We start from the raw sequence: 26,492 nt of genomic DNA on the forward strand, positions 1-26,492 counted from the left end.
ATCGGACCCGGGCCTAAGCCAGACCCCTCCAGCAAGCCTGGGCTCAGTAATTAGTACCCATCCCCCCCCTCCCTTTCTGGGTGCCCCTGATATCTGCAAAAATTTCAGGAGTGAAAGAAAGTGCTGAGGAGCAGAGCTCCCTAGATGGCCATCTATGCCAAATCTTTATTTAAACATTTACACTACCTGAATTAGGCAAACATATGAAGTAAAACAGGTTACACGTAAACACTTAAAGATTAAATACAGATTTTATATATTTACTCCTTTAGCGCTGTGTAAATCTTCTTGCACTCTTTTTTAAACAAGGAATTCATATTGTTAGAATAAAATTCTAAAAAACTTGTGTATTACCATTAAACTTATATTGAAAAACAAACACCCTTGTGTAATACATTAAAGAGTTAAAACATTCTGCAAAATCTTATTTGCAGAGTCCAATAAATCCCATACCACATATGCTCTTATACTGTATATAGCTTAAACACCCTTCTTACGGCTCATAAAATGAGGAGCCTTAGGGGTAAATTCACTAAGAATTGAGTTTGGTCGAGATGCTAATCTCGGGTGAGTTTAGGCATGTTTTTCATTTCTGAAATTTACTAAAGGCAAGGCAAAGTTGGGTGAGATTTCTCACTTTTCACTCGTAAAACTCAGGTAAGATAGCAAACTCAAATATTCTCATCATCAGCCCAAATTGCAAGTACTTTTCAACTAAAATATACAGCTTTCAAATTTACCAAGAATCGAGATGACAAGCTCCGGTGATATGACAGCAAACTCTACCAAATTGAAATTTTAAACACTCACCTCCAGGAGCAGCGAGTTTGCCAGAAACATAAACATATCAGTGTGATTTGTGTATGTTTCTGCCTTTAAATATTAAAAATAGGGATAAATGTTTTTTTTAAATGACGTAGGGTTCCCCCCAAAAGCATAACCAGCCCCGGACTTGCCAGCCAGTCCTGGTTCCAAAAATGATGGGGAACAAAATGAGTAGGGCTCCACCGTAATTTAAGAACCAACATCAGGCCGCAAAGCCAGTCCTGGTTTTAAATGTAGGGGGGAAGCATTGCGTAGGGTTCCCCCTATTTTTAAAACCAGCACCAGACCCAAACCGACCAGGCTGTAATGCCACAGCCAGGAGACCCTTTCACCGGGGCTCCATGGCCAAAGCATTAACAGCACCAGCCGGGGATCTCAGGGGAGGTGGGTACCCCCCCACGAAGGGGTCCACCCTCTCCTAAAACCCCAGGCTTGGTTCTTCCCCGCACCCCTGGGCAGTGGGTACGGGGGTAATAAAATGTAAATTAATTGAAAACTGTTGTATTTTACAGTAGAACTACAGGTGCCAGCATGCCTGCCCTTTGGCACTTGTGGAACTACAAGTGTCAGCAGGCGGCTGGCACCCATACCTCCACTGTAAAATAAATAGTTTTAAAAAGACAGTACACACACTTTGTATACAATAGAAGTGTATTACACACACCTATCCCATTCACACATACTTACCTGCTGCCAGATGTTCATGTCCCTTTCTCCCATGTAGAAATCCATAATGAGTACCTGCAAAAAAGATCCTATACTCTCCTCCATCCTCACGCTGGTCTCCGTAGAATCCAGGTGTGTCTTTGCAAAAAAAATGTCTGGGGCTGGTTATGCTTTTGGGGGGGGGACCCTACATCAATTTTATTTAAAAAAATTAACCCGTTTTTTACAGGTATAACACACAAGCAGCTTACACATTTCTCACTGATATGTGCAGGCTGCTTGCTTGGGAGAGATAGGCAGAGAGATAACTCTGCAATCTTGGGTGAGTAATAGCCTTCAAAATGTGCTACTGGGGGAGATAACTCAACCTACTTCATCATCGACCAACTCGATTTGTGCCAAATCACCTGTTGGTAAATTTGAGAGTTTAAAAGTAAAAAAATCACCCGAATTCTGTCAAGGTACAACGAGATTAATCTCATTGTAAATCGGGACAATCTTGATTCTTAGTAAATTTACCCCTTTTAATATGTTTTTCTTCTTTCTTCTTATATTTGCACATCACATGTTTATTTTTCATGTATATGGATGGAGAAATAAAAATAATTATCTGGTGCACCACTGTATATCCAATAATATTAGTATCACAGGTCTGTGAAATTTAAGGTATTAAAAACTTTTTTAATAATACTTTTATATTCTTAATTATACTCCTGTGTACATCAAGAAATAGTATATAAAAAAATTACCACATCACATTTACCTATAAAGGGGTTACATACATTTTTAAGAAAAAACAAGAAGTTTAATTGTTTTTGACATATTTATTGTGAAATACGAAAAAGTGTAGAAGATATCACTTTTATTGAATATACATTATAAAATATACAAAATTTGTTAAAATCAGTGAAGTAAAATGATAGAAAAGTAATGAAAATTAAAATACAAAAGCTGTATTAATCTCTGTGTCCTGTGATTATTGTGAGACGCTGTATGAATGTATATATATATATATATATATATATATATATATATATTATCTTTCTGACTATTGGATTGCCGCAGAGTAGTGTAAAGGAAGGAATATATCTGTAATTTTATTGTAGATTATATAGCAGAAAAGTATGTTTACATATTATCACTACTGATCCTCAAATTTTGTCACAGCATTATTGCATATATATATATTTATTGGACCATAATATATAACCATCTTTCAAGATGTTATTCCTAGATTCAGACCCAGACTGTGTGTCCTATAATATAGTGTATGTCTTGGTTATACACTAATTAAGCCTATGTTGATACAAGTATCCATCCAATACATACAGTTGTAATTATTAAACACTTTGTTTCTATCTCAGTGACACACTCATCCTTAAATCAGGAAGTGCCAGATATTAATTGAATGCCTCGCAATAAATCAGAGTTTACTCTTATAATGTCACACTATTAAAGGCTTAATTCTCATTCATAATTGACTGCCTATATTTAGGCTACCAAATTATTATCACACACTATCTGAATCTAAAATATACATCAGTGCCTATTACTCTCACTATAAGCACCATAACTGCACCAGCGATAATACCCAGACTGGTACCATACCAGTTTGATGTTACCCAGATATAGATTCAGTGAGCAGCCGTGCTAGCACAATCTCACTCGATCTCTGAGTCTCTATCCCTACACGTGGCGTAACCACAACCACAGTCCGTTATTAGCTATCACTGTGTCGGCTTAGTAGCATTAAGACACAGTCTCAACGTGCAGCCCTAATGTCACATTACATACATTCACAGAGGACAGCAGCGTTTTCACTGTCTCAGCGTGCAATCTCAATGCCGCGATGTCACACTGTATACGTTCACAGTGGACAGCCGTGTTCTCACTGTCTATTAGATATACAATACAGCATAATCTCTATTCAGTGGGGTACATTAATTTAATTAATACAGCTAGATGCCGACGCGCGTTTTGCTGTAGCTTTATCACAAAGGCAAAATAGATTTTTGTCTTTGTGATAAAGCTACAGGGAAACACGCGTCAGCGTCTAGCTGTATTAATTAGACTAATGTACCCCACTGAATAGAGATTATGCTGTATTATATATCAAATAGACAGTGAGAACGCAGCTGTCCACTGTGAACGTATACAGTGTGACATCGCGGCATTGAGATTGCACGCTGAGACAGTGAAAACGCTGCTGTCCTCTGTGAATGTATGTAATGTGACATTAGGGCTGCACGTTGAGACTGTGTCTAAATGCTACTAAGCCGACACAGTGATAGCTAATAACGGACTGTGGTTGTGGTTACGCCACGTGTAGGGATAGAGACTCAGAGATCGAGTGAGATTGTGCTAGCATGGCTGCTCACTGAATCTATATCTGGGCAACATCAAACTGGTATGGTACCAGTCTGGGTATAATCGCTGGTGCAGTTCTGGTGCTTAGTGAGAGTAATAGGCACTGATGTATATTTTAGATTCAGATAGTGTGTGATAATAATTTGGTAGCCTAAATATAGGCAGTCAATTATGAATGAGAATTAAGCCTTTAATAGTGTGACATTATAAGAGTAAACGCTAATTATTTGCGAGGCATTCAATTCATATCTGCCACTTCCTGATTTAAGGATGAGTGTGTCACTGAGATAGAAACAAAGTGTTTAATAATTACAACTGTATGTATTGGATGGATACTTGTATCAACATAGGCTTATTTAGTGTATAACCAATACATACACTATATTATAGGACACACAGTCTGGGTCTGAATCTAGGAATAACATATTAAAAGATGATTATATATTATGGTCCAATAAATATATATATATATATATATATATATGCAATAATGCTGTGACATAATTTGAGGATCAGTAGTGATAATATGTAAACATACTTTTCAGCTATATAATCTACAATAAAATTACAGATATTACCCTGCCTTTACTCTACTCTGCGGCAATCCAATGGTCAGAAAGATAATATATATATATATATACATTCATACAGCATCTCACAATAATCACGGGACACAGAGATTAATACAGCTTTTGTATTTTAATTTTCATTACTTTTCTATCGTTTTACTTCGCTGATTTTAACAAATTTTGTATATTTAATAATGTATATTCAATAAAAGTTATGTTTTAATATTTATATACCTACATCGACACTGTTGTGCATCCAAATGAGTGGACTACTTTTTCTTTTGGTGTTCTGTACTAATTCAATGGTCCAGTGATAACACCCCTCATAGTTATCCTGATAATTAAATGGAACTATAATATAAAGAGGGTTGTGTGATATAGGTATTATATACTAAATACTTTGGTGCAACCTATTTGTTTTGTTTTCAATAATAAAATAACAATAAAAGCAAACAATAATAGAAACAAAGCCATGATTATTGAAAAAAATAATTAATAACTTGTTTTTTTGTCTTCAAACTTCATTTTGTTGCTTTTCTCTTATATGTTTTTTCTGTGTCATCTCTATGTATCATCCAGCAGTAGTCAAGTATCATGCTGACATCCTAGCAACCCTGGTATATTCTTTCTACATCTTTAATGTATTGGTGGAGCCATTCACCCTGTTCTTCACTGTAGTCTCTGAGATTATTTGGGAAATGCTCAATATGGGAATTCAAAAAATGTACCCTTAATCTAGGGATGAGCAGTTCGATTCTGCGGAATCCAAACTGCTCCAAACTTCAGGAATATTTAAAAGCTTCTCCATCTTTAGGCAGTGCTTTTACAAATTGTTTCATCAGTACTAATTTTATATGTAGAGTTGGAAGTAAAATTTAATGTGGATCTACTAAACTAAATTTGATTAAATTATTTTTTCCAATTTCTAAACTTTTTTGAGCAGCCCAATTGTTTTTTTTTGCCAATGTAAATTTTTAGCTCTGCTATCCCATTCACAAAGAAAAAATGGGAAATTAGTGTGTGTGTAATGTTCCTTTAGAGAGTATGGGGTTTAGGACCTTTGTAAATTTCAGCTTTAGGCCCATGTGGACCTTTATCTGGCACTGGGCGGAGGGAAGTTTTATGACGAGAATTGAATTGCAATGTTCTATACTATTGACTGAATTAATTTAAGAAAATGTTTTATAATAAATGTAAGCAGAATACATTTTTTACTTTAAAGAATATGAAAAAAAATTACTTATTCATAAATACAAGTTTTGCAGAAAAACGTTATGTGATATGCAAAATCGTGAGTAATTTTCGTGTTCAGAAGCTAAAAATCTATAAGTATCACATAAATTAGTTAAAAATGCTTTTTCATCGCAGACCTGTGTTTTCATAGAATTGTACTCACATATTAAAAACAATTGATCAGTATATCACAGATAAAAACATTTTCATAGTTTGATTGCCTAGCAGAGTAAGGAAAAAGAAGGCAAAATAAAATAAAGGGTGGTTAAGTTACAGGATTCCTTAAGTGCTTATCAGACCTTCCTGTTAATTCCTCCATCTCTCGTGTTATCAGCAAATTCACTCACACTACAGACGCATTTCGATACTCTTGTATCTTAAGTAAAAGCCTTTAAAAAAACATATGATGTGGGAAAATATATGAAGAGAGAAACAAGACATGTTTAAAGGCTCCTAATGTTATATCCTGTAGTAAGGGTATTCAATCCATATATGAGCAGCTGTTTCCTGGAAATACTGTATATCTCTGGAAAGAAGGGTCTTCACAATTTATTCCTAATTTTTGTGTTGCATGAGTGTTGTTCTCAATATTGGGCCTATTTATTTTTTATGGTAACTGTTTTTATTGAAAAGTACATGCAATACATGAATGTAGAAATATAGTGTACATCATACCCAAATGATAAAGAAACCCTGTAGTCCAGCTAGAGGGACAATACGCTCTGAGCTGACAAGGGTTAAAATTACCCCAGGGAGGGGGGTGAGGAGTGGTGCTGGAAATGCAGGATAAAATACAGGATCACTGGTCAGAAGTGGTAATTCTCTGCTTGAGTCTGTCAACAAGACACAGGGCACCTGAACTCATTGGAGAGGACTCATCTCAAAGCTGTTCTATCCATTGTGCTCTGAATGGTTTGTTTTCTCCCATTTTATAATTTTCTTTGGTTTATTTGAAATTGTGATTAACTGTGTTTGTGACTTTTTGTAACATCCTTACATCCTTTGTAATTTTTGTACATAAGCTTTGAAGAAATTTCTTGAATTAAACTAAACTATGTTTAGTTCTTGGAATCTGTGTTTTTATGACCCAAACAACTCATGTTTGGCATGTTACCTATGTTTAAATATTGATAAGTTGTGTGCACAGGTGATAGCAGAAGCTTGCCTTATGCTTTAGTGTTAAATTGGTATTCTGCTGGTGGCAGATACCGGAGTAAATAACCACATGCGCTGAGTTAACTGGTTTAAGTCATGGGTGGCGATTCTCAGATTGGCATATCTGGAGAGATTGGCCAGAGGTCCGTGACATGGCTTTACCTGTGTGGAGTTTGTATATTCTCCCTGTGCTTGGTGGGTTTTCTCCGGGTGCTCCAGTTTCCTCCCACACTCCAAAAATATACTGCTAGGTTAATTGGCTCCCAACACAAATTAACCCTAGTGTGTATGTGTGCGCATGTGATAGGGAATATAGATTGTAAGCTCCACTGGGGCAGAGACTGATGTGAATGGCCAATTATTCTCTGTAAAGCGCTGCGGAATATGTGTGCGCTATATAAATAACTGGTAATAAATAATAAATCAATAATAATAAATCATCATCATCATCAACAACAACAACAGGTCACGAGAACATCAAAATGAAAGGAATTAGATCAATTAAATAAAGGACAAAAAATATCCAACAAACATATTGCAAAATAAAGTTTAAAACATTGGGATAAAAAGAAACCAGGGAAATAACAGATAGGGTGTAAAGGGAAGGGTAGGAAAGGGAGTGGCATACATGGCAGGGTATGAGAGAGATCTAAAAGGGTCATATATAGGAATTTTGAGGGAGACCAGCAAGGAACTCTAGGCTCATACAGAGAAATACCATCAATCGAGAACAATCAGCACTTGGGGAAGATTTTTTTGTAGTAATCTGACTCCTTAACTTAAACTCCAACCATCCCAAAAAAGTTGCATAATATTGTGTAAATTTGTCTGCACTTGAAAGCATGAGATCTTCCATAGTCATATAATAATCAATCTGAGAGTTCCACTCATTAAGAGTTTGGGGTTGAGGATTTTCAATGAATAGGAATCACCACTTTATCTGCATTACTAAGGTGACATACTGTAATAGGGATTTTTATAGGCACTGGTTGGTATCTTGGATTACCCTGCACACCCTCTCTGGTGGGCTGCAAGATGTTCAGAAGTGCTTGCAGCTTTTGTCACTTGCACAGCTAGAAATACACACTTGCTCAGAAATCGTAAGGGGGTCCATAGATAGATGTAAAGTGATCATGAAAATCTTCCTGATTGTAGGGAATAGCTCAATTGAACCCTTATAGTAGCTAATAAAGTGATTGTTTGAATTTACTACTTTGTGAAAGTTATTTTTATGAGTGTGTATTTTTTTATGCTATTTCTACTATTGCTATTAATTTGTATAATGAAATTAAAGACTGGTCTTCTTTACAAAATAACAGGCACTCCATTTGACCCATCATATCTACTGAGATTGGCTGTTTCCAATGTAATTTGCTCTGTTGTATTTGGCGAGAGATTTGATTATGAGGACAAGAAATTCCTGACCCTCTTGTCATACATTGCAGATGTTGTCCAGCTAATAAATTCTGCTTCGGGTCAGGTAAATATCAAGAAACAATTGAGAACCTAGTGGAAACATACCGGTCCTGGTTTCAATGTGGATGGTATTGCAGGGCCTCAGGGAAGTGGCTGTGTGGTACTGTCCAAATAGAATGCAAATGCATCATGAGGTGTCTGTTGGAAATAGTCGCCACCAGGATGTATCTGCGATGTGAGTGCAGTATCTCTAGCCCCTGCTTTGGATCACCATAAAGCTTATGGGCTTAAATATATGCTTTTTTACATTTGTTTTTCTTTTTTTTAATGCGGCATCAGGCCCCAAATTTATTAAAATGATTTAGAATAATAATAATTTTCTAATATTGTAGAAAAATAAGCTCAATCTACCCAATTATGTCATATAAAATTAGAAAAAGTGATGTTGAGTTAAAAATCATTCAGAAATAATTGGCAAACTAGAGAGCTTTTGGGAAAATTTAGTAAGGGAATTTATAAGTGGGTAAATTTTATTTTCTCAATATTTCAGATTTTATTTTCTCAATGTTACTTTTTTTCAGCTTTTGAATATATTCCCAAAATTGTTGAGCTATGTCCCTGGCCCTCACCAGAAAATTTTTCCAACTTTTCAAAATCTGAAGAATTTTGTGAGGGACATGGTGAGGTCTCACCGAAACACAATGGATACGAACTGCCCACGAGACTACATAGACTGTTTTCTCATGAAGATGGAAGAAGTGAGTTTAGGGAAAGCCTTCGGAATAGAAATGGATAAAGTATAATAATACACTGCTTCCGCAAATAGTGGAATGGCTTTAGGTTTTGTTTAGCCATTCAAAAAATATTGATATTTTCTTCTAGGAAAAAAATACCCCAAACACAGAATTTCATAATGAGAACTTAGAGTCCGCAGTAATTGACCTTTTTTTTGCTGGGACAGAAACTACAAGTTTGACATTGAGATATGGCTTCCTGATTCTGCTCAAATTCCCTGAGATACAAGGTAACATTGTCTCTTGTTCCCAGAAACATTGAGATATTCTCTAGAAATGTTGACTGGTTATTGGCAAAACAGGAGAAACAACCAATTCACTTTGCCAATGTGGGTAATACTCTACTATAAATGTTTTTGCTACTATATACAAAAATATCTGTACTGGCTTTTATTCTTGAATGTCTTCTAATCCTTGTCTTTGTCATTCTCTTGGGTTGGTGAAGAGAAACAGAGCCTGAAAACATTTAACTAATATTTATTTATATAGGTTTGTTACTGTAGTGTATTATGTAGTCAAAATCCCCATAAGTACTACAGTAGATGTAAAATATGAGACAAACAAATTACAAATAGATCAGTAACAGATCAAACTAAATTGTTCATTTGCAAATAGTGATAAGTTAGAAGAGTGCAAAGTGAGTGCAAAGTGACAACTATGAAAGAAAGTTTTTGTCAGCAAGATAACTTTGTACAGCAGTGTAGAAAATCATAAGAAGTCAGGTAAGCTATCATGTACATTCTACAATGAGTGGCCAATTTATCATTAGAGATGTGTGCAGACACACATGTTTTGGTTTTGACAAAATAACCCTCTAATGTTATGGTTTTGGCAATACCACCTTCAAGTGTTTTGGTCCTTTTCTGTTTTGGTTTTGGATTGCTTTAAAATTGATAAAAACAGCTAAAATTCATGTAATTTGTTCTTGTTTACATGCAGTCTAAAACACAAGATTCAGTTTTTAAATCCAAGTTCCAGATTTATAGCAAAGCCTAATGATTCAACTCTGAACCCATAAGTTCGGGTGTGCACAGTTTTCACGGATTCTATATATTTTTTTTATCTGCAGTGTAGCTTATTGAGGCTCTTTTCATTGATCTTTTACTATAACCTTACCTTTGAAGTCTTTCTGCCAGTTTATAACATTTAATAGAATGCATCATCCGAGCTCTTCATTCCTAATAATTCACCATTTGGAATATTTTTAAATGTTAGGGGGCAATATGAGCTGTTTTGGTGTAATGGACTATACGTGGCTGTTTCCTTGCTATGTAATTCAGTGGTAACATACCATCAGTGGCTTTATAGATGTGAAAGTCCAGGAAAGGTATGGAGTTCTTTCTGATATGCATTAGCTTAACTTCATTGATGTTCAGTTCTTAAATGTCAGGAGGAGATCCATACCTCTTTCCCAGATGATGATTATATCATCTGTATATATTAACCATGCTACTGTAGCATAAATCTGTCATTCTTCTCATTGAAAACTCTTCTCTATTCCCACCAGCCTAAGAAGAGGTTTGCATATGAGGTTTGCATATGTGGGCACACAAGCTGATCCTCTTGTTTGCAGTTAGAAATGGTCACATAAGGTATAATAGTTCTAAACTAGAATGAATTCCAGCACAAAAAAGAAAAGAAAGAAGTTTATCTGTCAGTGCACTGGGACCAATTTAAGTATAAATTATACCTTTTGTTAATATTCATTAAATAGGACACATGTAGCTCCACTAGTACAAAAAAAAACCTCAACACGAAATATTAAAATACATGTTTATGTGAAGAATGTGCAAAGTGAATTATATATATGTGAAAAATAAATATATAAATGTATATCGATAAAATTTATATTAATTCACTATGTTCCACTGTTAATAGTGTATTAATTTATCTTAGTGGTAAATATCTATATGCATCAGGGTATATAAATAACCTGATGGTATCTTTGGATATAATAAATCCATAGGAGTGGTATTGTATTTAATTGTTTACAAGAACTGTGACAGCTTCAGTCTTGAATACTTGTATCTATTGGTAAGTTTCTTGTAAACTAAAAGTATCATATATAGTTTGAAACTGTTGTTACAAAAAGACATCCACTAACTAAGGTTTTATGAGTAGAATGTTTATTCCAGAGTGGATGATAATAAGAATAATTATTTATTGTTCTGATATTCATATATTGATTTCAAATTAAAGCAAAAGTATACTTTGGTTGCAGTGCAATGATATAATCATGGTCTCTGTCACTCAATCTAATGATTTATATTAGCCTACTGAAATATTCCAATTATTATAAATACTAAACAGCATGAAAAGGTGTAATTTAGCAAAAATAGGATGACACTTGATATTTATTGTAACCCAGTAGTGTTAGTTTATTCAATATTCCCCTTCTCCACTCTCCTACTCAAATGTATGCAACACTCCCACCACAAATCGTTTTAAGTAGTAAGATGATTATAGCAAGTCAGTGATTTATGGGGTCAGGTCAGGGCCGGATTAAGGTCTGTGGGGGCCCCTGGCCAACAAACATGTGGGGGCCCCTATTAAATGTGACAAACTGGGGGTATGTGCAATGGGAACCTTATGCAGAGCCCCCAGTAGTGTCAGTGCCCACAGTGGTAGTGCCTTGTATGCAGTGAACCCAGTAGTAGTGCCCCTTATGCAGTGCCCAAATGCAATACTCCCATTAGTAGTGCCCCCTGTAGTAATGCCCTCTGTATAAATGCCCCCAGTAAGTAATACCCATGTAGTTGTGCCCCCAAAAGTAATATCCCCAGTAGTCATTCCCCCTGTAGTAGAGCCCTCTGTAGAAATGCCCCCAGTAATAATGCCCCCAATATTAATGCTCCCTCTCTAGTACAGCCCCCAATAGTAATGCCCCCTGTTTAATGCCCCCAGTAGTAAAGCCGCAGAGTAATGCACCCTCCAGTAATAATGCCTCCCCCCCAAGTTATGCCTCCAGTAGTAATTTCCCCCCCAGTAATGCCCCCAGTAGTAATGCCTCTCCCCTCCCCGAGTAATGCCCCAGTAGTAATGCTCCCCCCCGAGTAATGCCCAGTAATGCTCCCCAACCAGTAATGCCCCCAGTAGGCCGCTTGAACTAAAAAAAAAAATAAAGTTCATACTTACCTTAAGCTAAGCCCCTCGTCTGCTGCAGTCCGCTCGGCTGCTCCTCTGCACTATGGGAGAGACATCATGACGTCTCTCCCTTAGTGCACTGCATGAGCCGGAAGCTGGAGCTCACGTGGGCTCAAGCATCCAGCTCCAGGTGTCGCTGTGGGGAGGGAGCCGGGCGCCCGCTGGTTACAGCATGCGCCTGGCAAATGGAGCATCCCTGCGGCACCAGTGTTAGGTTAGCCGGAGGAGGCGGAACTGGTTCCGTCTCCTCCGGTCCACTTTAACCCCGATGGGTGAGGGGGCCCTTAATGTGTGGGGGCCCAGGGATGATCGCCCCTGTCGCCCCCCGTTAATCCGGCCCTGGGTCAGGTTGCTGTTATCCTGATCACTGTTATAGGTGAATAATGAGTAGGCTAGTGGATGTAGTTGATTATTGTATAGTAACTTAATGAAGCAAATGTTGGTTTTGTCCAACATCCACTTTCTCCGCTTTCTTAATTTAATATGTGCATATAGCGATTTTTTTCCCCGATCTGGCCGATTCCGACACATCGGGATGACAGATCGGGTAAAAAATGCCCAAGTCGTGAGTCCCCACTCACAATCACGATGTGATGCACGCTCCCACAGGTCGCACATCGCATCGTCAGATCTGCCATGCTGTACGGCAGGTCTGACAATCTAGGACACAATGCACTATAAAAAAGTCTGGCTGCAGGAGATCGGATGAAGATTGGACAGCATATCGTGTGCTGATAATGTGCTGAGCTGCCAGGGAGAATTTAAAGGGAAATCGGACACTTGTGCTGTCCCATCGTCTTGTGCAGCAAAATATAACTGTCGGCTCAGTGACTTTCAATACCAGACAGCAATTAAATCACAATTTAGTCACGTTCTGAGCCATTTTGTAAAGTATATAACTGTTGGCTCAGTAATTCCTAGTGCCAGACTGCAATTAACCCCGATCACTGTTAATTAATAGATCTAGGCTGTTAATTTATTCACTTCCAGTTTTTATTGTTTAACACGGAGCTATATAGTGCACGGTTAGTACATGAGGTGTATCAAATCAGAACAGTTATTATCATGGTCACATAATAACCGGGCTCAGTCAGTACAATTGAGGATAATGAAGCTATCAGCTTCTCTTTATGTATATTTTTTAGCCACAGAGACTGCTATTGCGAATTGGTTACCTAGAATGAATTCCAGTAGATCAATAAGGAATTTATGGAAGTCACTGCTTCCTCCCATATGTAAAAAAATATTTGGTTGCTTCAATGCCCATTCTGTGACCAATGCTCATGCAGAGTAACTCTACATTGAGTGCAGCAAGGAGATGGTTTGCCTGTAATTTAATTTCATGAAATTATGCAGAATATCTGAGGTTTCTGTTAGGTAGGACGGTAGGCATAGAATGTGTTGATGTAGATCTAGGTCCAGGAAAGTGCTACTTGTGCTAGTAATCCTTATGTCCTTGAGACTATTGGTATTATTGGGGGTTTTGTAGTTATCTTGTTAACCATGGGTCATACTGTAGGTAGAATGTTGATGTTTTTACATTTTGTATCATAAGACATTTATGTTCGATGTGCCATCAGAGAGAGCTTTGTCTTTTAGTTTGAGAAAAAAAAAAAAAATATATATATATATATATATATATATATATGGTACAGTACAGTAAACTATAATTTCTCAATTTCTGGACCCTGGGTGTATTTTATTATGTATACGTTTTGTTATTTGTATCTTGTTTGTTATATATTGCTGCCCCAATAGGGACGATCCCTCAAATCCTTATTGTGTACCACTCACACCTTACTGCTTTGTTTTGGTGTCTATCTTGTATGTCAATTTTAATGTTGTTGTTATTTGACCAATAAAGGTTATATTTTATGCAATATAATATAAATTAGCTATTAGAGTGCTCTCCAATAGAGTCCGTTTTGGTCGTAGAGACCTTTTTTTCCCTCCAAGCATTGTAATCCATTCTGAGTAGCACCAGTATTGTCCCCGAATTGACTATGGGCTTGATTCACTACCATAAGCAACTGCATATGCAATAGCGATTACGCACACAGTTCAACTGCTATACATTGTGATCACTATTCCCTCATGGCACTACACAATTATGCCTACTTTATTCAGTACACATCCATAATACTTAGCAAGACTGCAAAACTATTGGTACAATCGAGTACCATCGCAGCCTCATGTACACTTGTCCAAGTCCTGACCTTACTCCGAAATTGCTAACAAGCACGCCCGCATTGAGACTCAGACTGCGAAGGCCATTGCAGTGGTTAATTTATGCATGCCCCTGCAACGGTGTTGAAATGCACTGGCACGCCTGCGTTCGCCCATCCAACCCCCGTAACCACCGACAAAACAAAACTTCCTGTCAATCACTCTGCGATGGGTCTGCGTAGTCACTGCAATCGGTCAATAAAGAGTTAACAGTCGCACGAGAATATTTGGATTACTTCTCAAAGATTAGAGAAACATGGGCCCTCCTATATTGTACTTTGAAGAGTTAAATAATGCAAAGGAGGGGTGCTACCACAGACATCAATATAAAGTATCCAAGAACAAAGGAAGAGAGGTGAAATGTCATGAGTGGTGCACTAAATGTTAAAACATATTTTTTAATTTTTAATATATCACAGGTTAATACCCAAATATGGGAAAGCAAACAGCGAAAATTGGTAAAAATTATAGGAGTGTATCACAAAAAGTAAAGAAAATGTGATTTAAAAACAGATTGCAGCGCATGTACCTGCCACTATCATGTCACAGTAAAGATGGTTGAATGGTTTTTGTTTGTATTTATTCACTAATGTTAACCAAACAGTGGGTGTGTTGGAGTTGTTGTATTAATATTATAAACCCAGAATATGCTACTTTAAACTGATGAGGTCATTCTATCATGAGTATCCCACAAAATCTTGGCTAAGAGTCCTACAATATAGTAGTACTGGAGAATATTATTTGCACAAATCATTCAGAGTTAAATCTGCTCTTATTACATCCAGTATGAAAAATCCAACAGGAAGTGATTTTCTCAGATGATTAGTATAATTGGGGTGAGATAAAATTCTGTTAATTGTTTATTAAACATCATCTACAGTTCTTTCATTCCTCAAAGGAAATGTCCTAACAGTAATTGTCTCCATTAATATTGTAATACATCTCAAAATGATGATTAAGTAGAGCTCATCAGATTGCAGCAAGTAGTTCAGGAAAATATGTAAATATTACATTCAGCACGAGCAATAGTGACACTCCATGCTCATCATTGTGGTTATGCACAGTATTTGCCCTTCTCCGGGACTTTTAGCACACAAACAGACAACACATGTAATTTTCATATAGAGGACATGAGGTCAGATTAACATGCGCCACTACCGACGCGGAGTTTCGCTCACTGGCTTTATAACTACAGTGAGAGATTTTAAAAGAGATGTTGCTCATAGCAACCAATCAGATTCTAGCTATTATCTTCTAGAAGATGCTAGTTAAATTTTAAGTTGAATCTGATTGGTTGCTATGGGCAACATCTCTTTTAAAACTCACTTCTAAAAACTCTCACTTTTGTAAATTTACCCCTAGCTATTATCTTCTAGAATGTGCTAGTTAAACGTGTAGTATAATCTGATTGGTTGCTATGGGCAACATCTCCACATCTATAAACCCGCACTTTGGTAAATATACCCCTCAGTGTCTATACAATTTTTTCTCTTTAAATATAGAATGTATGTACATGCCCAGGGTAACTATCTCTTTCTCTACTTGTGCTTTACAATTATGTGTAAAGTCGCCTCCAACGTTCTATACCTTATTTTGAATTTCCACATTATTTGACTCTCCAAAGGATGACATTTCAGAAAGTGTGTTTCATTTTGTTGGTCAATTTTGTTTAAATACAAAAGGGTAAACACGGCCCTCTGTAATCTACTGACAGTATAAGTTTGTTATATTTGCACTTTATTATTGGCTAACGTATAAAAAATGATTAGTAATTAAATAGAAATAAATGTCTTACTTATCACTGTTCCATAAATGTGAATGTATGTTTCAGAGAAGATCCATGAGGAAATAGACAATGTACTAGGCAGAGATCGCAGCCCATCAGTGGAGGACAGGAGTAAGATGCCATACACCGACGCTGTTATTCATGAGATACAGAGATTTGCCGATATTGTCCCTGCGGGACTGGCTCATGGAACCAGTGAAGACACAACCTTCAGGGGATATCATATTCCAAAGGTAATATTGTCAGAGAAAATGAGAGGAAATGGTTGGATAATGAAATGTTTGGATAATTAAATAACATCTCTATTATTAATCCATTTTACCTTGTATTTTTATGTACAGTATACTGACTACTCTGCATGTCTCTCCTTACTACAGCTTCATGGTCTCCCTCCCCATCACTCCCCTGTCCACCTTCTTCCCATTCCCACTTACCCAGTATCTCCACACAATTCAACCTACTGTTATTTTTCTATTCTCTTAATTTCCCACTGCATATTACACTTCTAAAAATTGCTCATCCTGCTCCCTGTAACCTATGTAGTGCAGCCTCTACTAGTACTTTCAAGGGCAGGATGAATAATGAATAACTGGTTCAGTACTGTGTCTTGATAGTCAGTGTTAATTTTATCACTCTTAAGCTGCATACACACACGATTTTGTTACCAACGATTTTATGAACTATTTTATGAATGATTTTCTGACAGATTATTTGTCAGATTTTTAAAGTGTAATGAACGATTTTTTTGAACTACTAACAATTTTTACATATTCCCTTAATGAAAATCGTTGAGTTGACAAGCCTTGCTGAACTACAAACTACAAACGTGAACGAGCATGAACGATAATCATTCATCGTTTGACTCAAAAGTGAACGATTTTTTCAAATAATTATCGTTAAACAATATTGTTTAACGATAATCGTTCAAAAAATCGTTGTGTGTGTATGCAGCTTAAGTCTTATTTCCATGTATTGCTTATAGCACATTGTAAGTAAGGTAGTGCGCTCAACATGGCTGCCTCACCTGCTACTCTATTGTGTATAATAAACAATGCATGGGTCTGATGAGTTTGCAAGGAGCTTGCCTAGTATTTGTAAATCTCCAATTGTGTGTCATCCATTTCAGACACTTCCTATTCTGCCCACTTTAATATTATGTAAAAATGGCTGGCTCACCCAGATCCTTCATGGGTAGGATGAATCATCTTAAACTAATGACCCAAAATATCAGCCACACCTCTGTATTATATTCATGGGTTCTATTTTTTTTCCATATAAACCTCCATATTATGTTCATACTATCTGTTAAGTGCCTTGAGTCCTACTGGAGGGAAGCACAATAATAATAATACTACTACTACTAATAATAATAATAATAGTTATTATGGCATTATTACTCATGAATTTGTATCCTCTATTTATACTTCTTTGCCCAAATCTAACATTTTCCATGGTTTTCTTTGAAAATTTCCTCCTTCATCACCAAACCCTTGCACCTTGTAAGCCCTGGTATGTCTACATTGTCTACATTTTTCATATGCTTTGTCTATGATAATGGTGAAAAAAATAATAAATAAAATATTTCAGGGAACCTTGGTTTTTCCAGTCCTGACCTCTGTCCTGAAAGACCCCAAACAGTTCAAGACCCCAGACAAGTTTGTTCCTGGACACTTTCTTGATGAGAATGGTGGCTTTAAGAAGAATGATGCATTCATGCCATTTTCTGCAGGTACACTACAAACATGTTATAATTTAAGCTATTTGAGTTATAAATAGTTATCTAGTGAAAATGTGAGTGCATTATGGCAATACTGATTTTGATTTCTCATGACAGTTCAAATATATTAAATATAATATATAATGCCACAATTATTGAGAAAAGACAAACTAATTGTCTTACCATGCATGAAACATGTAAAGAGGGTAGAGTGGCAGATGAGGAAGGGGGAAATAGTACAGATGGGCAAAGGGGCACAGGTACAGCTGGCAAGGAGGCAAAGGTACAACTGAGGAGGGTATGACAGAATCACAGCTGGGGTACATCTGAGTGTCTCTATTACTAAGTAAAAATTACTGCCAAATGGAAGATAGGGGAGGAGAAAAAGTGGGTAGGGGAGCTAGTGGATGGGAACAGATAGAGAGAAGAGGAATGAGAGGTGTGTTAGACTATAAAACCCCCTGAGAAATGGAGAGTTACAAGTTGCCAGCGCGCCTTGTTATAATTAGGACTGCCTGGTATGGATCATCTTGGTGGCAGCTCCCAACCGTAGTTGTGACTGGGACACTGCACCCTGTCTTGTCTGTGTGCAGTTCATACCTGTATTCTTGCCTGTCTGTCTCTGTGCATTTCCCACCTGCACACTAGTTAATTATCTGTCTGTGATGTAGAGTTCAGGTGTGCAGTAGTCTCTCATTAGGGTAGTTCTCTGCAGGGTTTTTGCTCTGATTGGACCCTGCATCTGATAAATTACAGCCAGGCCTTCACTCCATGCTGGCTATAGCATCTATGTATGTGCCTTTCTGGTTCCTACTGCATAACTCTGTTTCAGTATCCTGACTATTCTGATCTCACCACGGTGTACCAGGACAACATTGAGTCCTCTGGCTGTATTATCTTTCCTAGGCTGCACCAACATCTCCGGCAATATTAGCCGCACCTCAGTTAACCAGGCTGTGCCTTTGTCTCTCCTAGGCCGCACCAACATCATTTCCACCAATTTATCTGTTGTATTTAAACCACCAGCTGTACAGACTGCATCAATTTATTCAGCTATATCAGATGCATCTAAACCCTTGGCTGTTCAAGCTGCATTCATCCAACCAGTCATATTAAGTTGAATAAATTCCACTGGCTCTCCCAGCCTCATCTCCTCCTTCAGTAGTACTATCCGCTTCATGACCAATCTGGTCACACCCTGGTCATGTCTTCAGCTCAACTGTGTCACATTAAACTCTGGTCTTCCTAGCGATTCTGTGTAAACCCCTACTGCCCCCAGTTTTAAGTCCAGGTGGCTACCTAAGTACCGGTGAACATAGCCAGTTCTAAGGGAACAGCGAGTGGCTGTTATTGGCAGAAGACCTTGTTACATCTGGGTTCAAGGGAGTTTAGACAGTGATTACTAGGAGGCTGTAACATTACAGCCAGCCAATACAGCAGTGACGTACATGGAGCCTTCACAGAATCCAGCTCAGGTTCTGGCAGACCAGATTCAAATCCTGACTCAGAAGGTGCAGGATCTCCCCCTCAGAGTGGAAGATGTTCATTCCACTTCAGCTCAGATGAGTGTTAAGGAACCTAAAATGCACCTCCCTGACTGATTCTCAGGTGATCGTAAGGAGTTTCTCAATTTTCGAGAGTGTTGTAAACTCTATTTCAAATTATGCCCCATTTCCTCTGGAACTGAAGCACAATGTGTTGTATTAGTTATGTCACTCCTTCAAGGAGATCCTCAGACCTGGGCATTCGGGTTACCCTCCACTCATAGTGCCCTTCTTTCTGTGGAGACATTCTTCAAAGTGTTAGGGCTCCTTTATGATGATCCAGATAAGACTGCACTGGCAGTGGATAATTTACAATCTCTTAAGCAAGGACCAAGGGCAGCAGAAGACTACTGCACAGAGTTTCGTAGATGGGCGGTGGACTTTGGCTGGAATGACCCCACTCTCCGTAGCCAGTTTCGCTTGGGGCTGCCTGAGTCTATTAAAAACATTTTGGTTCAACACCCTGTATCAAAGTCTTTGGATGCCCTCATGCATTTAGTTACCTGCATCGACAGTCGTCTTCATGAACGCGGACATGAGAGGAATCTGCTCACCAGACCTCCTAAGGTTTCTTCCTGGGCTCTTGATTCAGAAGAACCTATGCAGATAGGAGCTTTTTGTCTTCCCCCTGATGAGAAGCATAGGAGGCATTCCTTAGGTCTTTGCATGTACTGCGGTAACAAAGGACACTCATTTTACAATTTCCAAATCAAACCAGTAAAAAGGAAGGCCTAAGTGTTCAGGGGGAAATACATTTAGGCCTCACATCTGTTTCCTCAAAAAAATCTGTCTTGGTTCCTGCGATTCTGCAGGCTTCCAATAACAAATTTTTTACCAATGCATTTCTTGATAGTAGTGCGGCTGGTAAATTCATGGACCTTTCCTTCTTTAGGACCTTTGGTATTTCAGCTGTTCCTCTGGACTATCCCATTTCTATCTGTGGTTTGGATGGTCATACCTTCCCCAATTGTGCCATCACTTTTCAGATGCTGCCCACCAATCTGAACATAGGATTGCTACATTCCAAAAAAAAATATTTTCTCTTCATTCAATGTCCATTGGCACCCACCATCTTGGGTCTTCTCTGGCTTAGAGCACACAATCTCATTATTGACTGAGAGACCAGTGAAATCACCAAGTGGAGCTCCAGATGTGGTTCTCTGTGCCTCTCATTACCGGTTCGGATATTACAACCTCCAGCTTTGGAACTTTTTTCTGAGATTCCTCTTCAATACAGTGATTTCACTGATATTTTCTCCAAACAAAGGGCCGACATCCTCCCACCTCATCGACCATATGACTGCGCTATCAACCTTATCCGTGGTGCTAAGTTACCCAAAGGTTGCCTGCATGCCCTATCTGTTCTGGAGAATAAGGCCATGGAAGAATATATTAAGTAGTGACTGGCCAAGGGATTCATCCAGCTTCCAAGTCTCCAGTCGGGGCAGGGTACTTTTTGTCGAAAAGAAGGACAGGTCACTTAGACCCTGCAAAGATTACAAGGGGCTTAACAACATTACTATCAATACTTCTTATCCCCTGCCTTTGATTTCTGTTTTATTTGACCAGTTACGTGAGTCTACCATCTTCTCCAAAATCAATCTCTGAGGTGCCTACAATTTGATCTGGATTAGAAGTGGCGATAAATGGAAGACAGCTTTCAACACTCACTCGGGCCACTATGAATACATGGTTATGCCATTTGGGCTATCTAATGCCCCAGCTGTCTTTCAAGATCTGATTAATGATGTTCTTTGTGACTTCTTGGGAATCTTTGCTATTTTATATCTGGACGATATTCTGATCTATTCCCAATCTTTAGATCAGCACCACCAACATGTCTGGAAAATATTACAAAAGTTGCGAGAAAATCATCTATATGCCAAACTTGAGAAGTGCAAATTCGAGGTGACCAAGATTTCCTTCCTGGGATATACCATCTTTTCCCTGGGATTCTCCATGGATCCTGGTAAAGTCAAAGCCATCCTGGATTGGGTACTGCCCAAAACTCTTTAAGCCATCCAACTCTTCCTCGGATTCGCATATTGCTATCAGATATTCATTAATTCATTTTCTACTATCATGGCTCTGATAGTTGAGTTGATCAAAAAAGGAGCTGATACTGTTAACTGGTCCTCCGAGGCTTTGCAGGCCTTTGAAAATCTGAAAGCTGCTTTTATTAATGCCTCGGACCTTTGTCACCCAAATCCAGATCTGCCATTCATTGTTGAGGTGAATGCCTCGGAGGTCAGAGCTGGAGCCATACTGTCACAGAAGGATCATCTGGGCAATAAGTTGCACTCCTGTGCCTTTTTTCCCCGTAAATTTGCCTCTGCTGAGAGAAGTTACGATGTGGGCAATCGTGAATTACTGGCAATAAAATGGGCTTTTGAGGATTGGAGGCACTGGCTAGAGGGAGCTAAATATCAGGTCACTGTCCTCACTAACCTAAAAAATGTAGCTTATAATGAAACAGCTAAACAACTGAATTCCAGGCAGGCACATTGGGCCTTATTTTTCACCCGCTTTATTTATGTCATCTCTTTCCGTCCAGGGTCAAAAATGTTTAAAGTTTCCAGATGTTTTCTACCTATTCAACAGATTCTAGGTCCTGATGAACCGATTATGCCTACTTCTCGTATTCATCTGGCCATTGCACGGGACTTGGCTGATTCCATTTAAGCATGTCAGTCGGAAGTTCCAGCTGAAAAATCTGCCGGATTATTATTTGTTCCTGACAGATTCTGGGAGGCATTTATTTTGGATTTCCACTCTCAAAAAGCCATAAGTCAACCAGGCATTTTCAAGACGATGGAGATACTGTCTCGCTCAGTGTGTTGGCCTTCCTTGTCAAAAGATGTTCACGAGTTTGTTCAGGCCTGTGACATCTGTGCTGGGAATAAGACTCTACATGTAGCTCCATCTGGCCTCCTACCTTTGTCCATACCCAGGAGACCTTGGTTGCACATTGTCAAGGACTTCATTGTTGGCCTTCCTGCTTCTTCTCAATGTTCTCTGATTTGGACTGCAGTGGATTGCTTTAGTAACCTGGCACATTGTATTCCTCTGCTAAAACTTCTCACTGCCAAGGTACTTTCCATATTGTTTCTCAAGCATATTTTTCAGCTGCATGGGCTACACCTGGATATATTTTCTGACCGGTGAATGCAGTTCATTGCCCAATTTTGGAATAATTTCTGTTCCTCAATAGGTATTTGCCTTAGCCTTTCCTCTGGTTATCAACCTCAGTCCAATGGTCAGACTGAACATGCCAGTCAGTCTCTGGAACAATATATCCATTTTTTCATTTCAAAATTACATAATGATTGGGTTACTCATTTGCCCATGGCGGAGTTTGCTTTTAATAATTCTTGTCATTCTGCTTCCTCAGTTTATCCATTCTGCTGCGTCACTGGACAACATTCCAGAGTTAATTAATTCGAACCCAATGCCAGGGAATCTACATCGCCATCTTCAATTGCCCAGCTACGCTCCTTTTGGACCAGGGTTCACCAGTGTTTCCTTAAAACTTCTATGCGCTAGAAGAACTTTGCAAATACATATCGGAAGATGTGTAAATTCAAGATTGGCGATTGGGTTTGGCTAGCTACAAAGAACTTCAAGCAGTGGCAATCCACAAAGAAATTGGGACACAGGTTCATTGGTCCTTTCCAGATTATTGCTTGAGTTAATCCTGTCGCTTTCTGACTTAAACTGCCTAAATTTAACAACACTTTTCATTGTTCCTTATTGAAAAAGGTTTTCTTTTCCTCAAAATTCAAGTTCAGGCATCCGGTTAGACCCTCTCCAATTGTGGTTCATGGGCAACAGGAATTAATTGTGGAAAGAATTTTGGATTCCAGATTTTTAGGAGGAGGTTTACAATTTTTGGTTCACTGGAAGGGCTCCGGTCCGGAGGAGCATTTTTGGGTCTCCGAAAAATCTTTACACGCTCCTGTTTTGAGAAGATTTTTTCAGAACTTCACTGACAAACCTAGTTCTAGGGGTTTCTTAACCCCTTGTCAAGGGGGAGGGTACTGTTACAAGTCATTGGCGTGCCTTTTCATAATTAGGACTCATGGTATGGATCATCTTGGTGGCAGCTCCCAGCCATAGTTGTGACTAGGACACTGCACCCTGTCTTGTCTGTGTGCAGTTCATACCTGTGTTCTTGCCTGTCTGTCTCTGTGCAGGTCTCAACTGCACACTAATGAATTATTTGTCTGTGTGCAGAGTTCAGGTGTGCAATAGTCTCTCATTAGGGCAGCTCTCTGCAGGGTTTTTGCTCTGATTGGACCCTGCACCTGATAAATTACAGCCAGGCCTTCACTCCATGCCGACTATAGCATCTATGTACATGCCTTTCCAGTTCCTACTGTATTATTCCGTTTCAGTATCCTGACTATCCTGATCTCACCACTGTGTACCAAGACCACATTGAGTCCTCCGGCTGCATTAGCCACACCTTAGCTAACCAAGCCACACCTTGGTATCTCCTTGGCCGCACCAACATCTCCAGAAGCATTGGCCACACCTTGGGGAATTTAGCCACACCACGGCTGTTCAAGCTGCATTTCTAACCATTTCAATACCACCAGCTAACTTGCTGCATCAATTCTACAGATTGTACAAACTATATCAATACCACCAGCTAACTTACTGCATCACTTCTACAGGCTGTACAAACCACATCAATACCACAAGCTAACTCACTGCATCAATTCTACAGGTTGTACAAACCACATCAATATCACCAGCAAACTTGCTGCATCAATTCCACAGTTTGTACAGGTCACATCAATTTATTTGGCTACTAGCTGCTCCAATCCCACTGGCTGTACAAGCCACATCATTTCCACTAGTTTATCTGTTGTATCTAAACCATCAGCTGCATCAATTTCTTCAGCTATATTAGCTACATATAAACCCTCAGCTGTTCAAACCGCATTTATCCAACCAGTCATATTAAGGTGAATCAGTTTCACTGGCCCTCCCAGTCTAATCTCCTGCTTCAGTAGTACTATCCGCTTCGCGAACAATCTGGTAACACCCTGGTCACGTCTTTAGCTCTACTGTGTCACGTTAAACTCTGGTCTACCTAGGAATTCTGTTTAAACCCCTACTTCCCCAAGTTTTAAGTTCAGGCGGCCGCTTAAGTATGGGTGAATGTAGCCAGTTCTAAGGGAACAGCAGATGGCTGTTATTGGCGGAAGACCTCATCACATCTGGGTTCTAGGGAGTTTACACATTGATTACTAGGAGACTGTAACACGGAGGTTGCAGGACAGGCAAACCCCATGCTCCCATAACAATTCAGCTTAATGCTGATTATAATCTATAAGGGGGCATCCTGCATCAATGATAATATATGTGAACTGCTTCTAAATCACATGCACATTGCTTAATTAGAAAAAGAAACAGTTTGTGGCTTGGATCATCAGCAATGACAGGTTCACATGTTAGTCTAAGCCCTATACATTAGTACTGACTGTAACCTGATGGCAGCCCTGCATGTGCATACAATATGGCATGGAGGTATCAGGTGATGGGTATGCTTTTTAAAGCAATTCAGTTACACCCATGCAAATGATCAGGTCAGGTTAGTATATTGTGACCCAGGACATTTACTGTACAAGCATTATAGGCAAGTACACATACTGTTTATGTTTACAAGCATTTATGAAGTTATATTTGTCAATGGCCTGAATAAAGTTTAATCATTCCTGTAAATCATACAGAGCAACTAGTAGACATTTCAGGTGTTGCCACTTATGGGATGAGACAAAAAATGAGGGGAATTGGCAACATCCTTTTTTATATAGAGGGGCCAATCTGTATATTTTGCACAAGTGCAAAGTAGTCCACATATCTGAATGTGGCTTAGTCGTGCCATCTTGTGGGTATGGCTGAATTTCCTTTGCAGGCTTGAGTAGTCTGCAAATCCCCTTACCCTCTTGATGCACTTGGTATTATAAATGTTTTTTTAAGATTTAATGATCAATAATGCAAAACACACACTTTACTTATTGTATAATTAGTGTATAGTAGGACACTATTTTAGTGTTGTATATTGTTTACTGTTTATCTTAGAAAAGCAAGTAATATGCAAAAAATATAGACATTTGTACAGAACAGTCATTTTTAATTAAGTTTTATAAAAATAATACTAAAAGTCTACTTTTAAATTGTTACAGGTAAGCACCATTTCCCTAATCTGAATCTGTTCACCTTATATTTCATTTTGTCTCCCCAGGGAAACGCATGTGTATGGGGGAGGGTCTGGCTCGGATGGAGCTCTTCCTCTTCCTCACCACTATACTACAAAAGTTTACATTGAAGCCCACAGTGGACAAGAATAACTTAAATATAGCACCAGAACCAAAGACCAATGGTTCTCGTCCTGTGGCCTATGAAATGTTTGCTGTCCCTCGCTGAGCAAGTACTTATGTTATACATCCATAGGCATGACGCCAGAACCAAATAGCAATACTTATATACTTTGTACTACCCTGCTACCCTGCTACCCCTCTCTAATGATGTTCTTAACAATTTAATTATAAAATGTATTTTCTGTTTCAAATTTCATGAGCACATAAACCTTCAAAAACGGATTAAATTGATAAATTAAAGATATACAACACAATTAAATTTTGTGGTTTTGTATTGTTTTCTAAGGCATTATACACTGAATACATTTCTGAAAACATGGCCTTTATGTAAATATATATTTTCTTTTCTTTCACTCTCCTTTGCTTTGATAAATGTGCATCCCCCTGTCCTCTGTATTTAAAAGTGTTCTCTGCTTGATGTTCATTAGGAAAACACTGGGTGCACTTTGTGAAATGATATCTTTGGCATAAAGCAGGATAATTCCTTTTGCATAAAATACAGTAGTCAAAGGGCTGAAACTGTTCCCATAGTATCTGTATTTGATATATCTACTGTTGATGGGACTATAATCACCTGTCTTAGATTGGGAGTTTTAGGAAAAGTGGTGCTTAGGTTTATTGTGACTGATTAGGATTTGATTGTTTTCTATGGGCTGCAGGG

The 26,492-nt window shown here is 38.4% G+C and overlaps 1 protein-coding gene across 1 annotated transcript in view; it reads left to right on the forward strand.

The window, feature by feature from the left end:
* LOC148518788 (cytochrome P450 2C23-like) overlaps positions 1–26,046 on the forward strand; it is a 32,969-nt gene extending 6,923 nt beyond the window's left edge. The window contains exons 4-9 of the mRNA XM_088477126.1: positions 8,135–8,295; positions 8,813–8,989; positions 9,114–9,255; positions 16,227–16,414; positions 17,769–17,910; positions 25,696–26,046. Coding sequence (XP_088333252.1) covers positions 8,135–8,295; positions 8,813–8,989; positions 9,114–9,255; positions 16,227–16,414; positions 17,769–17,910; positions 25,696–25,877 — 992 coding nt within the window. The 3' untranslated portion in view covers positions 25,878–26,046. The remainder of the gene's footprint in view (positions 1–8,134; positions 8,296–8,812; positions 8,990–9,113; positions 9,256–16,226; positions 16,415–17,768; positions 17,911–25,695) is intronic.
* Positions 26,047–26,492: the final 446 nt, after the last annotated feature.

Source organism: Taudactylus pleione, unplaced genomic scaffold (genome assembly GCF_031769625.1).
Source record: "Taudactylus pleione unplaced genomic scaffold, aTauple2 ptg000199l, whole genome shotgun sequence".
NCBI lineage: Eukaryota > Metazoa > Chordata > Amphibia > Anura > Myobatrachidae > Taudactylus > Taudactylus pleione.